General features: G+C 55.0%; 2 protein-coding genes across 3 annotated transcripts in view; one reads left to right on the top strand and one right to left on the bottom strand.

Annotated features, from left to right (window-relative positions):
* The first annotated feature begins 498 nt into the window (after positions 1-498).
* On the top strand, positions 499-13,068 carry TACR2 (tachykinin receptor 2). The gene is given in 6 exon segments (XM_059397670.1): positions 499-1,321; positions 5,217-5,411; positions 8,906-9,059; positions 10,280-10,476; positions 12,728-12,926; positions 13,018-13,068. Coding segments are annotated over 6 exon segments (1,188 nt in total). The 5' UTR covers positions 499-929.
* Positions 13,069-14,621: 1,553 nt separating this feature from the next.
* The window catches only part of HK1 (hexokinase 1), a 61,792-nt gene continuing 59,518 nt past the window's right edge, over positions 14,622-16,895 (bottom strand). For both annotated transcript variants that reach the window (XM_059397611.1, XM_059397610.1), the window contains exon 18: positions 14,622-15,520. In XM_059397611.1, the coding sequence (XP_059253594.1) occupies positions 15,376-15,520 (145 nt within the window). In that variant the 3' untranslated portion in view covers positions 14,622-15,375. The remainder of the gene's footprint in view (positions 15,521-16,895) is intronic.

Genomic DNA, 16,895 nt, shown 5'->3' with positions numbered 1-16,895 from the left:
GCTGAAGTTCGGTAACCTTAAGAGGCTTGCCTGGAATCACACAGCGAGTCTCAGCCCCAGCCCAGCTCCCAACGTGTGCTCCTGATCACTTTCTAGATGCGGCCCCTGGCCTGGGCTGGCCGAGAGTGTAAACACGCCCCCCCCACCCCAGGATGGTGCCTCCATGCCAGCCCCCACCCCTGCCGTCCCCTCTTCCCCCTGGATCTCTCCCTGCTCTGGCACCCAGTCCTAAATCTTTTCTCGAGAGTCAAGGCTGCGCCATCCAAGCAGGGGGTGGGACGAGGGGCGGGAGCTAGAGCTGAACCCCTGCCAAGGCCCTCAGCACCCTGCTGGGGAGAGCAGCTCCGAGGGCTGGCAGTTAGCAGAATGGTGAGCGTGTCCCCGACCGCAGGCCAGCCTGCTCCCCAAAGCCTGGAGGAAAGCCCGCTGTGCTGTTGACCCGTGGAATCCAAAGGCTGCTGCTGTGTGCTCATCTGATCCAGAACGTTTCCAAAATGGAGGAGCCTGGGTTGGAGTCCTGGTTTGTTACCCACTTACTGAATGAGCTGGGCTGGGGACGTCCCCTTTTGGAATCTGTCCTTCGTTTCTGCAGGAAAGTAGTTGATTGATGATTGACAACGATGTTCCCTGCTCTGAAACTGTGTCTTGGATTCTAGAGTTCCATGGGACATCTGAGAAGTCTGGCCAGGACATGGGAGTCTGAAGGGTGAACGGCTCTGGACCCGATGCTCTACTCAGCCCAGCTCGCCTTCACGTGAAGCTTGGGAGTGACCCCTGTCTCCCCGAGTGCCTGGCTTTGCACCTACTCCTCTCTCCCCCACATACTCCCGCAGCCAAGAGGATTTCTCTTCCGTAGCACATCCAGGCAGGGCACCAGGGCTCAGGAGGAGAGAGGAAGCAGGCCACTTGTCCCAGACCCAGGGACAGCCATGGGGGCCCATGTCATTGTGACTGACGCCAACATCTCGTCCAGCCTTGAGAGCAACACCACGGGCGTCACAGCCTTCTCCATGCCCAGCTGGCAGCTGGCACTGTGGGCCACCGCCTATTTGGCCCTGGTGTTGGTGGCTGTGATGGGCAATGCCACAGTCATCTGGATCATCCTGGCCCATCAGAGAATGCGCACAGTCACCAATTACTTCATTGTCAACCTGGCCCTGGCTGACCTGTGCATGGCCACCTTCAACGCCCCCTTCAATTTCGTCTACGCCAGCCACAACATCTGGTACTTTGGCCGAGCTTTCTGCTACTTCCAGAACCTCTTCCCCATCATGGCCATGTTCGTCAGCATCTACTCCATGACCGCTATCGCCGCTGAAAGGCAAGAGGGGGCCGTGGGGGAGCTGGGGGAAAGGGTCTCACTTGGTTGGGGCTCAGACAGGGCTGGTGACGTGCCTGCAGTCACACAGCAAGTTAAGAGTAGAGCTCAGGGAATTGCCTCCCGGCCACATTGTGATCCAAGAGGATGCCTCTGGAGGACGGGAGACTGTGGAGCCAAGGCAGGCAAAGCTAAGGTTAGACATAAGAACTTAGTACTGGACAGTTGTTCAAGGCCATAGGGAGAGAGCGGCTGTGTTTAGGGACCTACTGGAATGTTCTTCTCTGGAGCTGATCTTTTTTTTTTTTTTTTTTTTTTTGGTGTCTTTCATTACAAGGAAATTGTTTATATTGATTTCCTATTCCTAGGTAGAGGATATGGGGGAATTGAATATTGCATACAGTTACTGTATAATTATAATGGGTCCAGTTTTCTCCTGATGCTGTTCTCAGGGTGCTGAGGGATCCGTGGACCATGTACAGTCCTTCTGAAGCTGGCTGGGGCCGGCAGGGCACAGTTTGGACTCAGAAGGGGACTGTGTGACCCTGGGGGAGTCCAGTTGAGACAGACAGCAAAGGAAAAGGGACACAGAAAGACACCAGGTGCGTGTAGGAGATGGGACGGGCCTGGGACCCTCAGAGACACAGACCCCTTGTCAGGATGGTTTGAGGCAGCATGAGCCCCACTATCCCCCATAACCCCCCCTAGTCTCAATCCCCCCGCCAACATGTGGCCCAACAACACGTAATGGCTGGCTTCTCTGCTCTGGGCTGTTTTTCTATGGAGTTTTCCTAAATTTGAGAAATGGATTTCTATCCATTAAAAATGAAAAGAGAAGTGTGAAAACCGTTTGTGTGGGCCACGCTTCTGTGTTTGTACCTGGGACATGAGGATCAAGACAAGTAGGATTGCCAGCAAGTCGGGCACAGGGCCAGGGGCCCAGAACCCAGAGCTCTCTGTTCTCAGGAAGGGCACATCCCTCATCCGACCTCAACCCCTCCCCCCACCAGCAACACCTCAGTCCCCCTGGACGTTTCGGCAAGTCCACTAATATTTCCTTTTCATTCACTCGACAAGTACTGGAGTGTTCCCTCTGTTTCAGGCACTGGGGGGATATATGTAGTGGAAAAATAGTCCTGGAAATCAGGCCTCGTGGAACTTCCATTTTAAAGGGGTGTGGGGGGCAGTGGGGGGCACACGGACTGGAGGGGGTGAGGTGGGAGCCAGGAGACCAAGCAGGAGGCTGCTGGTAATAATCTGGATGGGAGAGGACGGTGTCCAGAGATTGGGGTGGTAATAGTGAGAACGCATCCGTTCATTTCTTCATTCCCACGGTTCCATGCCCACCGTGTACAGATCCTGTTCTGGGCATTGGGGAGACAAACAGATAAAGACACCTGCCTGGTAGGGATTTAAACAATAAGTGCATGAAGAAATGGTATGTTGTATTTTGAGGTCATGAGTGCTGTGGGAAGATACCAGGGAAGGGCAAGGGGGCCCGAGAGGCCAGGCTGTGTCTTAGGCTGGGGGCAGGCCGTAGGGCCAGACAGGGTATGGAACCGGCCCTTCTATGGGGTAGGATTGGAGCAAAGATGGAAGGAGGAGGGGAGAGAGAGAGTGAGCCCCATTAGCTGCGGGAAAAGAACATTCCAGGGGGCGGGCACGGCAGCAACAAAGGTCCATGGCAGGATCGTGCCTGGTGTGCATGAGGAGCCCCAAGGCAGGCTAACCTCAAAGAGACAGTGTGGAAGAGCTCAGGGCACAGGGAGTCAGTGCTCCTCTTGTGCCCCAAACACCAGGATGTGAACTGCCCAGGGCAGGGCAAGGACATCCGATTGTCCAGTCCTCGTCTCAAGGTTTGGATCAATCCCAGAGAGGAAGGCCCAGGCATCATCCAGGACGAAAGCCACTTCTGGTGGATTGAAAGGGAATAAATACATGGGACTAACCATGCTTTCACACTCTAATCCCCACCAGTCTGCAAGCCTTTCTCAAACATCTCGCTGCCCTTCCACACAGCCACAGGTGCACAAATGACCGTCTGCCCACTTTACAGAAGAGGAAAGAGAAGCTCGAGGGGGCTCGGGTGGTTTGTTTAAGACTCTACTGTTGGAATGTAGCTTAGTCAGGATTCAGATTTAGATCAGTATGAATCCAAAGTCCCAGACCTGCCCCTCCACCAGCAGGGTAAGAAGAAAAGCTCCCCCTCCTTCCCGCCCCACCTCCTAGAACAACAAGGGAGCCCAAGCCCCAAGTTGACCTACTAGTCACTTGCCTTATCTGTGGGGAAGGGCACTGAGGAAAATGGCCTCTCTTCTTGCCCTGCTGAGACCCTCGTCCAGGGTCCAGGACTGCCGAGGTCTGGAGCAGGCCCCAAGCCCAGCTACAGTAATAGGAGAAGGTCAGTGTCTCGGGGAGAAGGTCAACAATCATCTAGCCTAGACGCGCGTTACCCATGACCACGAACTGTGCACAGAAATCCCAAGGGTTAAGAGCTTCTGTGGGAGTTAAAAATCACCATTATAAACAGAGGCAGCACACCACATTTTGCTGGGACCCCAGCAGTGCCTGGGACAATGTCAAATTGTCAAATCAGAGCTACCTCTGCTGTGCAGAAATTTCCAAGTATCGCCAGTAACCATCACTACTTAAAAATTACCATGGGTTCCAGACCTCCTGCTAGATCCTTTTGTTTAGTGGGTTGATAAAGAAATGTGTGTTTTGCTTTGCCCCAAATCTAATTTTTATATATGTAAAGATTCTATTTATTTGAGAAACAGAGAGAGAGAGGAAAGGAGAGGGAGAGAGAATCTGAAGCAGACTCTGCACTGAGCGCAGAGCCCAACACGGGGCTTGATCTCACGACCCTGAGATCATGAACTGAGCCAAAACCAGGAATCAGATACTTAACTGACTGAGCCACCCAGGCATCCTTACTTCATGTTTGGATAACTGTATTTTAGGATAGCTGGTTGTCTCTCTAATCTCGTGTAATTTATTCCTGTAAAAACCGTAATCTGTGGAGGGCCCATGGACCTTATTGGATGGCCAACAGGTCCATGATACAAAAAGAGCCCCAACCTAATCCCAAACCCTTCCTCTTCCAAGGCAGCAACTAAAGCCGTATGGGGGCACAGGTCGTGTCCTGGGTCTTTGATGGATAGAGCTCTTCGGGTCCTTTGACCTGGGAAGCAGGTGGCTACCCCAGCTCCCCATCCCTGGTCGGGGTCCCAACCCATGAGGCCTCAGCCCCACGAGACTGCAGAACATTCCCACAGTGGCTGTGGGAGAGAGGGGCTGGAAAGTGCATCGGCCATGTGCAGAGGGCCTTGAACGCTGAGTTTGAAGGTTTGGACCTGCTCTGTCTGATATTGTAACTAGAGCCATATGTGCCTATTTACATTTAAATTAATGAACATTTAAAATTCAGTTCCTCAGTTGTATTAGTCATGCTTCTGGGGTTCATAGCCACGTGTGGTTAGTGACTTCTGCACAAAAACCGGACATACAGAGAGCATGTCCACCACCATAGAAAGCCGGGCGGTGCTGGTTTTGGGCTTTGTCCGGGAGACTGTCTGCTTCTGCTGAGGTCTCTGCGCACAAGCAGGGCTGGCATAGGGCCAAGTGGCTCAGCTGGGCTGAGCTTCAAGCAAATGTCCTGAGAGGACTTCCAGTGTGGCCGCACAACTCTCTCATGTCAGAGGGAGGTGGTGAGGTGGGCCTGGGCTGGGGTTTCAGGGGCTAGGGCTGTGGGAGAGTCACCAGCCTGGATAGCTCTCTGCAAGTCCCTAGCAGTGGTGGGGGGTGGAGGGGAGTGGGACTACGGGGTCCTGGAGAAGGGGATGGGGGTTGCTCTGATGGGAGGATGCCCATAGCTCACACAGCCCTCTGCTCATAGGTACGTGGCCATTGTCCACCCCTTCCAGCCACGGCTCTCGGCCCTGGGCACCAGAGCGGTGATCGCTGGCATCTGGCTCCTGGCTCTGGCCCTCGCTTTCCCCCAGTGCTTCTACTCCACCATCACCATGGACCGAGGTGCCACCAAGTGTGTCGTGGTCTGGCCGGAGGACAACGGCCGCAAGACGCTCCTTTTGTAAGGCCTGGGGGGTGGGGAGCATGAGTGTGTGTGTGTGTGTGTGTGTACACGTCTGTGTGCATGTGTATGTGCAGGTGCATAGGCTTGAGAATGTACATGCTTGTGCATATGCACTTGGGGGTGCACGTGCGTTTTTGAGGGTGTTTGGGATTATGTGAGTCCATGTGTACACCAAGTGACACTTAGCCCTTCCTGAGAGTCAGGCTTTATATACACGAAGCCAATCAATTTTCCTAACACTATGGGGCACGCAGGTCTTATGATTCCCATTTTTCAGAGGAGTAAAACAAAGCACTAGAAACCAAGTAATACACCCACGGTCCCACAGCTGGAAGGTGGTGACGCAAGGGCTTCAATCTGGGCAGAGCCATTTTGGAGCGCCACCCCCTTCTGCGCCACCCCGCCACTCAGATAAGGACAGAGACGTCCTTAGGTGAGGGTATGCATATGGTACTACTGAGCGGCCAGGATGCACCCACGTGTGTGTGCACGTGTGTAAGAGAGGGTCCAGGAGCATGTCCGTGGAAGTGGGTGTGCTCACAGGTGTGTGGAAATGTGTGTAGGGGGTGTGTTTGGGGGAGGGCACTGTACATGTTCAGCCACAGAGGGTCAGTGTATTGAGGCGGAAAGGGCAGGTGTTTTCTGGAAGCTGCCTGTGCCGGTCTCCCGCTGAGGACCAGGCAGAAGAACTCAGACCTGGGCTGGCCACCGTGGAACCCTGGGTAAGTTCTTTCCTCTCCGAGCCTCGGTTTGCTACGTTCTGGCTTCCGGATGCCCAGGCATGCGACTAGGTCATTTAGCAGAGGGACAACAATTGGTTGAGGTTTGGAACGCAGTCGTTGGGAGTCCTGCTCTGTCTCCTGCTGGCTGGAGGACCCTTCGTAGTCACTTTGGCCCCCCTCTCACGTGGGGATCCTAAGACCACTCGCTGGGGGGTGCTGCGAGCATGGGTGAGCCAGGCCACTGAGCCGTTAGCGCCGCTCCTGGCCTCGAACGAGCACCCAGTATGCGGTAGTTTAAGCAGGGAACAAATGAGAGCGAACCTGGAGGTGGCCCATTTCGCCCAATAGAGACCCAGCAGCCAGAGGCCGGTGGATGTGCCCCCTGTGGGCGCCTTGCGGCCAGGTCACCGCAACAACACAGGCCCCGCCTCCTTGAACACCCCTCCCCCAACGTCCCTCTCACCCCCACCCCCCAGCCCCCAACACCGGCTCCGTCTGCCCCGAGCACCGGCCAGAAGAGGGTCCCGCTGCTGCGTGGCCTTCAGTGCTACGGAAGAAGCCGGAGAAGCCCGTTCCTGGGGACTGATGAGTTTCGAGGGCGGGTCCTGCCGGGTCTCTGCCTTCCCTCTGCACCCCACCCTGCTCCGAAGGTCTGGTCGCTCCAAGGCTAGTGGCCTTGTAGGGAAGGCTCGGGGACGTGTGGAGAGCAGAGTATTTTATGGATGACCGCTGAGGGGCAGTGTTTCTCCACCTTATTACAGGCCTTTCTCCCTGAGAGGTGGATCAGTAATAAATAACTCTGGGGACCCAGCACCAGTTTTGCGGGGATGGTGAGTTCCAACCCTGATTCAGGCACCAAGGGAAAACAGGAGGGCAGACGTTGAGCTAGGAAGGCGATACTTTGGTGTTACCTAGAATTCTGCGAGGGTATGGGGAAAGCCTGGTTTTATGTGTGCAAATGTGCTGGTTTTGTTGGAGGCGCTTCTGAGATCTGGAAGGGGGTTGCATTCTCACAATCTCCCATCCTGGGTGTGTAGGCACCTGATGAAATTACAAACGCCCTGTCCAGGAAAACGCACATAGACCCCCAAAATCAAAATACAAAAACGCCCAGGCTCTGAGAGGAGGCAGTCCTTATTTGTGGCAGACCCCAGATGATCCCCAGGGCTCCTTGGTGCTCATTTCTGCATAGGAACCTGGCCCAAGTGAATTCCTATACTGAACCATGTCCCAAGGAAAGAATGTCACTCATACTTGGGAAGGATCTTAGTGATTACCTCCTTGTTTTACAAATGGGGAAACTGAGACCGAGGGACAGGTCAGACTTGCCTGAGGTCACACTTTTTTTTTTTAATAAAGATTTTTATTTATTTGACAGAGAGATAGAGCAAGAGAGGAAGAGAGCAAGCACAGGCAGGGGGAACTGCAGGCAGGGGAGAAGCACCCTCCCCACTGAGCGAGAAGCCCAAAGCTGCCGTTTAACCGACTGAGACACCTGGGCGCACCCTGAAGTCACACTTTGAAGTGAGAGCCTGAAAGAGAACTCAGTTCTGACTTCACAGAGCTGGCCTTCAGTGATAGGGAAATCCTTTGAGTGTTGATTAAATCTCTGGAGCTGTTTCATATATCACAGACACTCTGCACCTCTCTGATCCTCACTTTCCCCCTCCGGACACTGAGGCAGGTGGTTCTGCTGATCCTCAAGGTCTATCTAACTCAGACACTCTGTGACCTTACAACGAAGGTAAAGTGAGGGAGGTCTGGCATTCACTGCCCTTCCCTGCCCTTCCCTGCTCCACAGCCGGACTAGATGAGGATCTGGGCATCTAGGAGCACCCCTGCCCACAAGCCTTTTGTAATTAACATACTTGCCCAAAGAGCAAGCAAACAGAATTCTCAACCCAGGCTTTAGGGAAGACATTTGCTGGAGCCCCCTGCACCCCCCCCTCTCTGAGTGGCAGCTCCTCTGGAAAAGGGGCCCAGCAAGTCTGGCACACTGATCATGGGGCCTTGGGAACACTTCAGCCGTCCTAGAGAAAAGCCATGTGACAGGGCCGCAGGTCTCAGGTCTCACCTCATTCACAAGGTGTCCCCGCTGCAGCATCTCTCAGAAACCAGAAGGGCAGCACACACATTTCGTTTCCAAAAGGAAAGGAAACCGCCCCACACAGCCCAAGGTGTCCTCCGCAGGGACTAGATGAGTGACTGTCAGGGTGATCTGGGCCACTTGCTCTAAGGTGGTGTGAGAGAAAGCCTGCAGCTGTGAGCTGTGTTCCCAACCAAATGCTGATTGGCAGGAAGAGAGGACCCATATCCTGTACTGCCTGGAACTCTTGCCCCTGGCCTGTTCCCTGGTAAGGATATCCGCGGGGGATGGAATGGTGATGGAATTGGTGAGAATGGAATTAGTCATTTTACTTCCTCCTTTGTGGTTAATGGCATTTTAAATGTTAAACAAATATACTCTTTGGTTAACTTTTTCATTCCTATTTATTTCCTTTTTCGGTAGTATTTGTCTATCATCTGGAGAATCACACAGATAAAGCAGGTGTCCCTTTTGCAGCAGGCGAAGCCCTCTTTGGGCATATATGCTCGCCAATGTTGTCCCCCCCCACCCCTTTATGTTAAATCAAGGCCTTGGGAGGTGGCCCCGGGTGGCCGGCCAGAGTTGGCTCAGGGGTGCGAGCGGGGACAGGGAAACTGAGCGCTGGCAGATGCAGAAGTCGCTCCCTGGCCGTCCCATGCCCAGGCCCTTGCCTTTCCCTCCAGGTACCACCTCACGGTGATCGTCCTTATCTACGTGCTGCCTCTCGTGGTGATGCTCCTCACCTACAGTGTCATCGGCCTCAAGCTCTGGAGACGCGAGGTTCCCAAGCACCAAATGCACGGCGCCGGCCTGCGCCACCTGCGGGCCAAGAGGAAGGTGCGCGCCGGGGGCGGGGCTCGGCGGCGGGGGGGCGGGGTCAGTTCGGGGCCCGCCTCAGGGCACCGCCCTTCGGGAGCCCGCCCCTCTGGCGGTACGGGTGAGCACGGGATCCATCCCAACTTCCCCCAGTGCAAAGCCCCGCCTGAGCCTGAGTTCTTCCCAGGAGGTCACACTTTAGCCCTTGGCCAAATGCGAAATGGAAGGAACTCCCCCAGAATGTTTGGAGAATCCTAAAGCCCCACAGAATTGCAGGTATTCTGAAGAATCTTAGAATGACTGAATCTCAAAATCTTAAGACATGTTGCGTAATTGGAATGTTGAATTTAAGAAGCCCTGTGGAACTCCGGGAGGCTTCTGTATAGAATTACAAGAGAATTCTCAAATGCTGGAATGCACAGCTCCCATCCGTGGAGTCCAGCTGCACGCAGTCTGCCTTCGATTTCCAACCCAAGTGCCAGTGTCGTCCTTCCTCCCGGCCATTGGGGCCCTCCAAGGGTCCCGATAGAGCATTCTATGATTCAGACCTCCTCTACTCTCTTCTCGGGAAAGTTTATCTTTGCCGTGCCCTTCTTGTTAGGAGTCCAAGGAAGGTAATGGTTAATCTCAAGTATGAGGTTCCCCTCTTGGCTTCATGTCTGCTACTGGGCATTTTTCATAAGGCAATTCAGGGAAGTAGGCAGACATGGGACACCATCTGAGTGTCCCTTCTCACCACGAGCTGGTCTCCACTTGCCATCACTGGCTTGCCCTCCATTCCTCACGGCGTACTGAGCCTGCAGAGACCAGGCTTGAGAGGGACAGGTCAGGGTGCTGGCTCCTGGGCAGAGGCTGGGATGCCGGACTAGAGTCTTACTACCCATGGATAGAAGGGTTATGACAGATGGAGAGAGGGGCACCTGAGAACCATAGCTGGCATAGGGGATCCCCCAAGAATTGGGTTAGGAGCTCACCCACTCTGCAGGAAGGGGAGCTGCTCTGAGGGAAGGGGTCTGGGACACCAGCTAGATGAGGCAGCCCCAAGCTGGGCTTCAAGGAGTAAGGATGTGAAAGAAAGAACAACAGTTCGGGCAGAGGTGTAGGGCCTAGGGGTCAAGACCATGAATGCTCCAGGAGACTGAGGGCTTCCCAGGGATGAGGGGCGTCCTGCCGCCACTCTTGGAGGTTGGAGGGGATGCTGCTTCCAGGCTGAGGTGTGACCTGAGGCTCTCCCGGCCCAGTTTGTGAAGACCATGGTGCTGGTGGTGGTGACGTTTGCTATCTGCTGGCTTCCCTACCACTTCTACTTCATCCTGGGCAACTTCCAAGAGGACATCTACTACCACAAGTTCATCCAGCAGGTGTACCTGGCGCTCTTCTGGCTGGCCATGAGCTCCACCATGTACAATCCCATCATTTACTGTTGCCTCAACCACCGGTGAGCCCTCATCCCAGTCCCCCTCTCCTTGGCCCTCAGGGACCCGTGGCCTTGGCCCCAGTTGGGCTCCCTGGCACAGCGTGAGCCTGTGCCCTCCACCCCCGCATGGGTTGCTGTCCTCATACTGAGCCCACAGCACAATCCTCACTCCCTTGGGGACCCAGCTCGAGCCCCCTCCTCCTCCCCAAGGCCTTGTCCCATTGCCCAGGCCACAGCTGTCACCATCCATCTGTTCCTGCCCTCTCTTCAGGGCCTACATCTGGGGCCAGGAGAAGAGAGAAGGGAGGGACAGAGAGATGGAGGGAGGAGCAAGGTCAAAGAGAGGCCATAGGACAGACAAAGAGGGAGAAAGGAAGGAGCCTGGTAAAGGAGGGCGGGACTTCCTCTGTCCTGACATATTCAAGAGCTTCCCACAATGAGACGTTTCCTTGAGCCAGGTGACCCCACCAGCCCCAGCAGTATGAAGCACTCATGGGGGAGTGAGGGGCAAGACTGGTAAGGGAGCAGGTTGCTCCCTCGGGAGATCAGAGGGTATTTCCTGCTGCCACGGGGATTTCTGGGACAGCTGAAGAGTGTGACCTTGGCAGAGACAGTCAGGGAAGAAGGAACCAAGCTGTCACTCCTCAGACGCCTTTGGTTGTCCCAGCCCATACTTCTGGAGAATCAGCATTCCCCCAGAGGGGCTGGCATTTGCTCTGGGGCACCTGGAGAGGTGGAAGCCTTCAGGAAACCCAAAAGGAGGTCAGGTTAGAGATGAGAGGTGGACACAGTCCTGGTCTCTACAAGACAGCCATGTAGATAAGGTTGGCCATGGGCCTCTGTGTTCAAGCCTTTTATCACCCGCCTGCCCACATGTCCAGGCCACTCATCATGCCGTTAGGATCTTTGTTGCCCAGATATTCCAGCCACCTGGGCCAGGCCAGGAGAAAGTGAGAGAATTGTGATTTTTTTAAAAAAATTTTGAGTATTTAATGTGTGCTAGAAACTTCCATTGTCTCCTGAGAGGTAAGAAGATGATAGGAGGAAGGGAGGTGTTATCCCTTTTTACAGTTGAGGAAACTGAGCCCCAGAAAGGAACACTCCTAAACTCATACAGCAAGCAGTGGAACCAGGATTCTATGGAACTCCAAGGCCTGTAACCTTGACCCCACATCACACCTTTCTCTTGATGTAGTTTCTAGGAGAACTTGGACCCAGAAACTGGCATAGTCAGGGAGGGGCCCCCAGCACTCCCGGTCTGTGCATGGGCTCTCTCCCATTACCCAGTGACGCAGTCCCTGAGAGTCTGAGAGTCTGTGAAATAATTCCAGAATCCACCAAGTGGATGAACCACATAGTGTATTAGGTGTAAGTTCTACGGAAAAAAGGAACACCAGAGCTGGGGATGGGAGGACAGGAGGTGCTGGGGGGAGGCGGCGGCACAGGGGAAGCACTTTTATAGTATGGCCAGGGTTGGCCTTCTTGAGGATTCTTTTGAGCACAGATGAGGATTGAGTGGGCCCTGCAGCTGTGTAGGGAAAGGCATCCAGCAGAGGGAACAGCAGAGGCCGTGAAGCTCCCACAAGAGAGGCATTTGTTGGGCCACACCATGGAATCTTATAGAGCTGCAAGGTGAGGAACCAAAGTCAGGGCTGCTCTTCTGGAACATGGAACCTCTGTCCCCTGGGAACAGTCAAGTGGCTGTCACCAAGGGTCCCATTGATCTCTGCTCCTGACAAGCCAGTGTTCTATTTCTCCCAGGCCATTTCCTCCACTGCCATCTGCCTCCCCTTCTAATTTACCTTCTAATTTAGTCCGGCCATGGGGAGAGCTATTTTTTAAACAAATATACCAAAATGTAGTTGTTCCTTGTGCATGATTTCCCTCAAAGCAGCCCCCTTGGGAGAGCATCCTTACTCTGCCCAACATGGCCAAAGTCCAAACTTCTTCAGCCTCTAGAATACTCCTTTAAAAGCCAAGGAACAAGTCAAACAAGAAAATCTGTTATTTCTTTAAGTTGTATTTGGTTTCTTTCTGTCTGTGATAACAAATGGTCTAATTAGGCTTAATCACCCGCTTCACTCATTAGATTTAGCTCCTGATTCTTTCTGGGCATTTCCAAAACTCAAATCCACTCAGGCACAGTGAACAATGACAGACAGGGTTGAGAGGATGACTTTCCTCTGGAGAGGAGATCGGCTCCTGGAGGTGGGGGGACTTCCCAGACTGTCCCCCTCACCCGTCTGCTCAAGGTGACCCCCTGTTCTCCTAGGTTTCGCTCTGGATTCCGGCTTGCTTTCCGCTGCTGCCCGTGGGTCACACCCATTAAGGAGGATAAGCTTGAGCTGACCCACACTCCATCCCTTTCCATGAGGGCCAACCGGTGTCACACTAAAGAGACTTTTTTCATGGCCGGGGATACCGCCCCCTCTTAGGCTACCAATGGGCAGGCCAGGGGTCCCCAACATGGGGTACCTGCTGAACCCTGAAGCCTTGTGCCTGGCACCCTTGGAGAAGTAGCCAGTGGAGAGGTCCAGTCTGAAAGTCTGACCCATCCTCCAGCCTTCAGTACACCCGCGGAAAAACAAGATGGGCCAGGAGCGCGGCAAGTAGATGTGAACTCTAAGAGGGCCCAGCCCCCTCTCTGATGGGGCTTCACATCAGCCAGTAACAGTCCAGGAAGACAGTGTGAGCGAACAGTTATCTAATCCAGGAGTCACAAGCTCAGACACCTTCCTGGGGCATACAACTCAAGGAGTGACTTCCAGCGCTGGGGTAACAGGGAACGGTATGAAGTGGAGGGCGTACGCATCTAAAGGGGACAGCAGCTGACCACCTCTGGACAAAGGTTGTCATGAGGTAATGGGCACCCACTGTTGCTAGATCTTCCGGATCCTTCCAGACACACCAGAAATCCAAATCTGTGAGCCTTCCAGACTTGTTACATTTGGCTCACATTTGTATAATTATTGGTGAAACCAAACAGAACACAGCTGCGGACAGCACCCAGCCATGATACTGATTTAGTATTAGGCCAAAGACACGGGGAGGGAGCGGCTTATTTTGGAAAGCTGTGAGTTGACCTGGGGCTTCTCTGCGTGGGCATCTGAACTCAGACCCAGCTCAGTGTAGAAGGTGGATAAAGAGTCAAAAGGAGTCTCGGTTGTGTTGCCTAGACCAAGTCACTCTGATTCTCTGCCTCTTCTACTCCCAGGGGCAAAACTGCCTCACAGGAATGCTGTGAGGAAGACTGAAGTGAGGCCTGTAAACTAGCGTGGAGTGCTGAAGAACCAGCAGGCGTGAATTTTATCCCCACCAAGCCAGCCATGCTACACAGATGCCTCCAGGGCGCAAGCAGCAGTGGTCCCCCTCACTCCAGCAGCAAGAAGGTGGCGGGCAGGAAGCGACTCCGGCAGAGCTCCAGGCCTGGCCTGGTGCACCCCAAAGACACACTTCTCCCCACTTGCTGCCTCACCTCGCACGCCCCATTGCCCCTCCAGAAGAACCATGTGACACTGTAAATGCACAGCAAGAGAGTTTAATGCTAGGTGCGCCCAGCCCCCGCTCAGAGATCGCGGTGCCCAATAAAGGGACTCTGGCCTTAAACCGCACAGGACATGGGAAGTGGGCTGATGTGGGATCCACTGGCGGGCTGTGGGGTGGGAGGGGGACAAAAGGGTCAGGGGAGGCACAGTTTCCTACAGAATGGATTCATTCGAAGGGGAGAGGAGGACAGTGCAGACAACCTGCTCCCTGGGCTGCCTGAGACTTCATCCGCCTTAGAGCGGGGGTCTACACCCTCTGGTCCCTTGGGAGTTGGCAGAAGGTGATGAAGGGGGGCGTCTACCTGGGGAGAGCCAGTGCCCACTCTCCTCTCATTAAACCCAAACAGCCCCTGGGAGCCCAGAGGCCTCCCACCACTTTACCTTCTTAAAGGTGCGGGGGTGAGACCCGGGGGCTACAGCAGGGAACTGGCCAGGCGGGGGCTGGAAAACGCTAGCTCGCTGACACTCTGCGGAGAACAGAGAAGTTACAGTACTCAACCAAGGCCGGGGGCTGAAGCACTCCCCCGCAAGCCTCCCAACCCAGGAACCCCCCAGGGCTCAGTTTCCTTGGCATCCCCGCACGGCCTCCCCACCTCCAGCCAGCAAGCATCACTCAGGGTCTTTGAATTGGTACAAAGTTTACTAGGTCATACAACATGGCTCACAAAAGCAATGGGGAATTTCCAAGGAGGGCACTGTTCGTTGGTTTCGTTCCTTTCACCCAAATGGAGACAAGACACTTTCCCGCAGAACTGCCCACCTCCCCTCGCACCCCCAAGACAGACAGAAGGCGAGACTGTCACAGCGTGGCTCTGACCAGTTCCACGGACACACGATTCAGTGGCATGGACACGTCGCGATGGGAACCTCGGGACGCCAGACAGCAGTGGGGGCTGGGGCGGGAGGAAGCCGCTCGGATGCCCCTGGGAGGAGGAGTCCCGGCAGTGTCTGCTGGTGAGAATACATTTCCCACGGGGGAGGAGTCCCCAAGGACGGGCTGTGGAGGCCCAGGCGGCCTGTCAGATGGCGTGACTTTTCATCTTGGGCCAATAAATAACTCTGTCGGACGAATGCAGAAACCGGAAATGGGCGCCACTAAACTTCACACGTGGGGAGCGGACGACCGGGCTGAAATCGGATCATGCAGAGTGGCAGGGTGGGTGAGGAGGGGGCCGGAGTGGGGAGAGATTATCAATAGCACACGCTCTATTTTGTACCCTACGTTATGCGCCTTAGTTGGCTTGCGTCCCCTCCCCGCCGCGGCGATGGCGGGCTCTGGCGCCGGCGGCTCCCGGCCCAGCTCGCTGGGAGGGACAGGGGTAGCCGCCCGAAGAGAGACGTGCCGGAGGGGCAGCAGGCCGGGGGACTGGGACCCTTAGCTGCTCGTTTCTTCCCGGAGCCGGACGCCCACTGCCGTGATGAGGGCAGCCCCCTTGCCGCTCCCGTCTTCAGACAGGAGGAAGGACACGTTACATTTTGGTGACAGTTCCTTCACGGTTTGGTACATGATTCTGGAGAAGCTGAGAGAGAAAACACACAGAGGAGGGTAAGTGGCGAAGATGTGAAGAGACGCCGGGCCCACGAGAGGATGGCTCAGGACCCTAATGACAGGGGACAATCAAGGGGCTTCTAGAGAAGGGTTTGGGGGACACTGGATCTGCCCTGATCCCATCACCTCAGTTTCCGGCAGGGAGGAACAGCTGAAAATCTAAACCGAAGTGACCAGAAGGCTCATCAGGGCCAGGCCAGGAATAACGTGCTCAGACCCAGCCATCCCCCAAGCCCAAGGCAACTGGGGAACAGGATACGGAGAAGGGTGACAGCGCCTGCGTGTGGCCCAGTGCCGGGTCAGTTCAGCTGCGGCCCCTCGAGGTCCCCAGTCCATCACTGTCCATGGCCCAACACCTGGCCTCCAAGGCCAAGAGCGGCAGGCCCCCGGTGACAGAGACCCTCAATGACAGATGATTCTGGGTCCCCACACTGTGTTTGGGCAGTAAGACATGGCCAGGCTGAAGCAGCTCAGACCAATGGAGCTCTCAGGGGTGAGCCCACCTGCCCGCTGTCGGAGCCCTGCTTGGGCCTCCCCCCAAACACTTCTATACTACCTTCCAGCCCTGCCCGTGGCCATCGGCCATGAGGACAAGGACACTTGACTGTGGGGCACTTGAGCACGGCTTCCAAATGATGGTGCGGGGATCACAGCCCAAGAGCGTAGCTTTCTAAGCCCCACCGGTGTGCTGCCCCAGGGGACACAGAGGACAGCTGTGAAGGTGGAGAGACCGGGACAGACAGCAGTTGGCTCCCTCCCCAGCCATGGCCATGAGCTAAGAAGCATATGCCCACATTGGTTTGCATGAGGCTGCTTTTAAGGAGAGTGACATTATGGCCCCGATTACCAGGGATGGTCCCAGTGTAATTAGTAGCGGCAGTCTCTTCACTGGCAAAAGCACCGCAGTTTAGACAATAGTAGGGTCACTCCATTCAGAAGAGCCAAGCTTTGGGATATGTGGTCAAGCAAAGAGCCGGCGGGGCCGAGCACAGTGTCAGACCCTTGACCATAAGGAGGCACCTCCCCGCTCCTCTTCCTGCCTTGAAGCCTCTTGAGAAACTGATCTAGCAGGTGAACAAGACAAGGCGTCCTCCTCCCTCCGTCCCCACTGCCTCTCCCCGCTTACCAAACTCAGCCTCCTGGCCGGGCTGCAGCTACCCAGGCTGATGAGTAAGGCCACACCCACCCTCCCCGTGGATGCTGCCTGACCTGAGAGGGGTACAGGAGGAGCGGGGAGAAGGAAATCTATGCCACCAGTGTAAGCTGAACCAAGCAAAGCCACTCTTCTCCAAGGATCTCAGTTAAACTTCACAGCCGCTTGGGTTTCCTGGGTGGCTCAGTGGGTT

The sequence above is a fragment of the Mustela nigripes genome, chromosome 4, assembly GCF_022355385.1.
Source record: "Mustela nigripes isolate SB6536 chromosome 4, MUSNIG.SB6536, whole genome shotgun sequence".
Classification (NCBI taxonomy): Eukaryota; Metazoa; Chordata; class Mammalia; order Carnivora; family Mustelidae; genus Mustela; species Mustela nigripes.
Note: the sequence above shows the minus strand (reverse complement) of the source record. Positions and strands in the feature narration are given on the sequence as shown.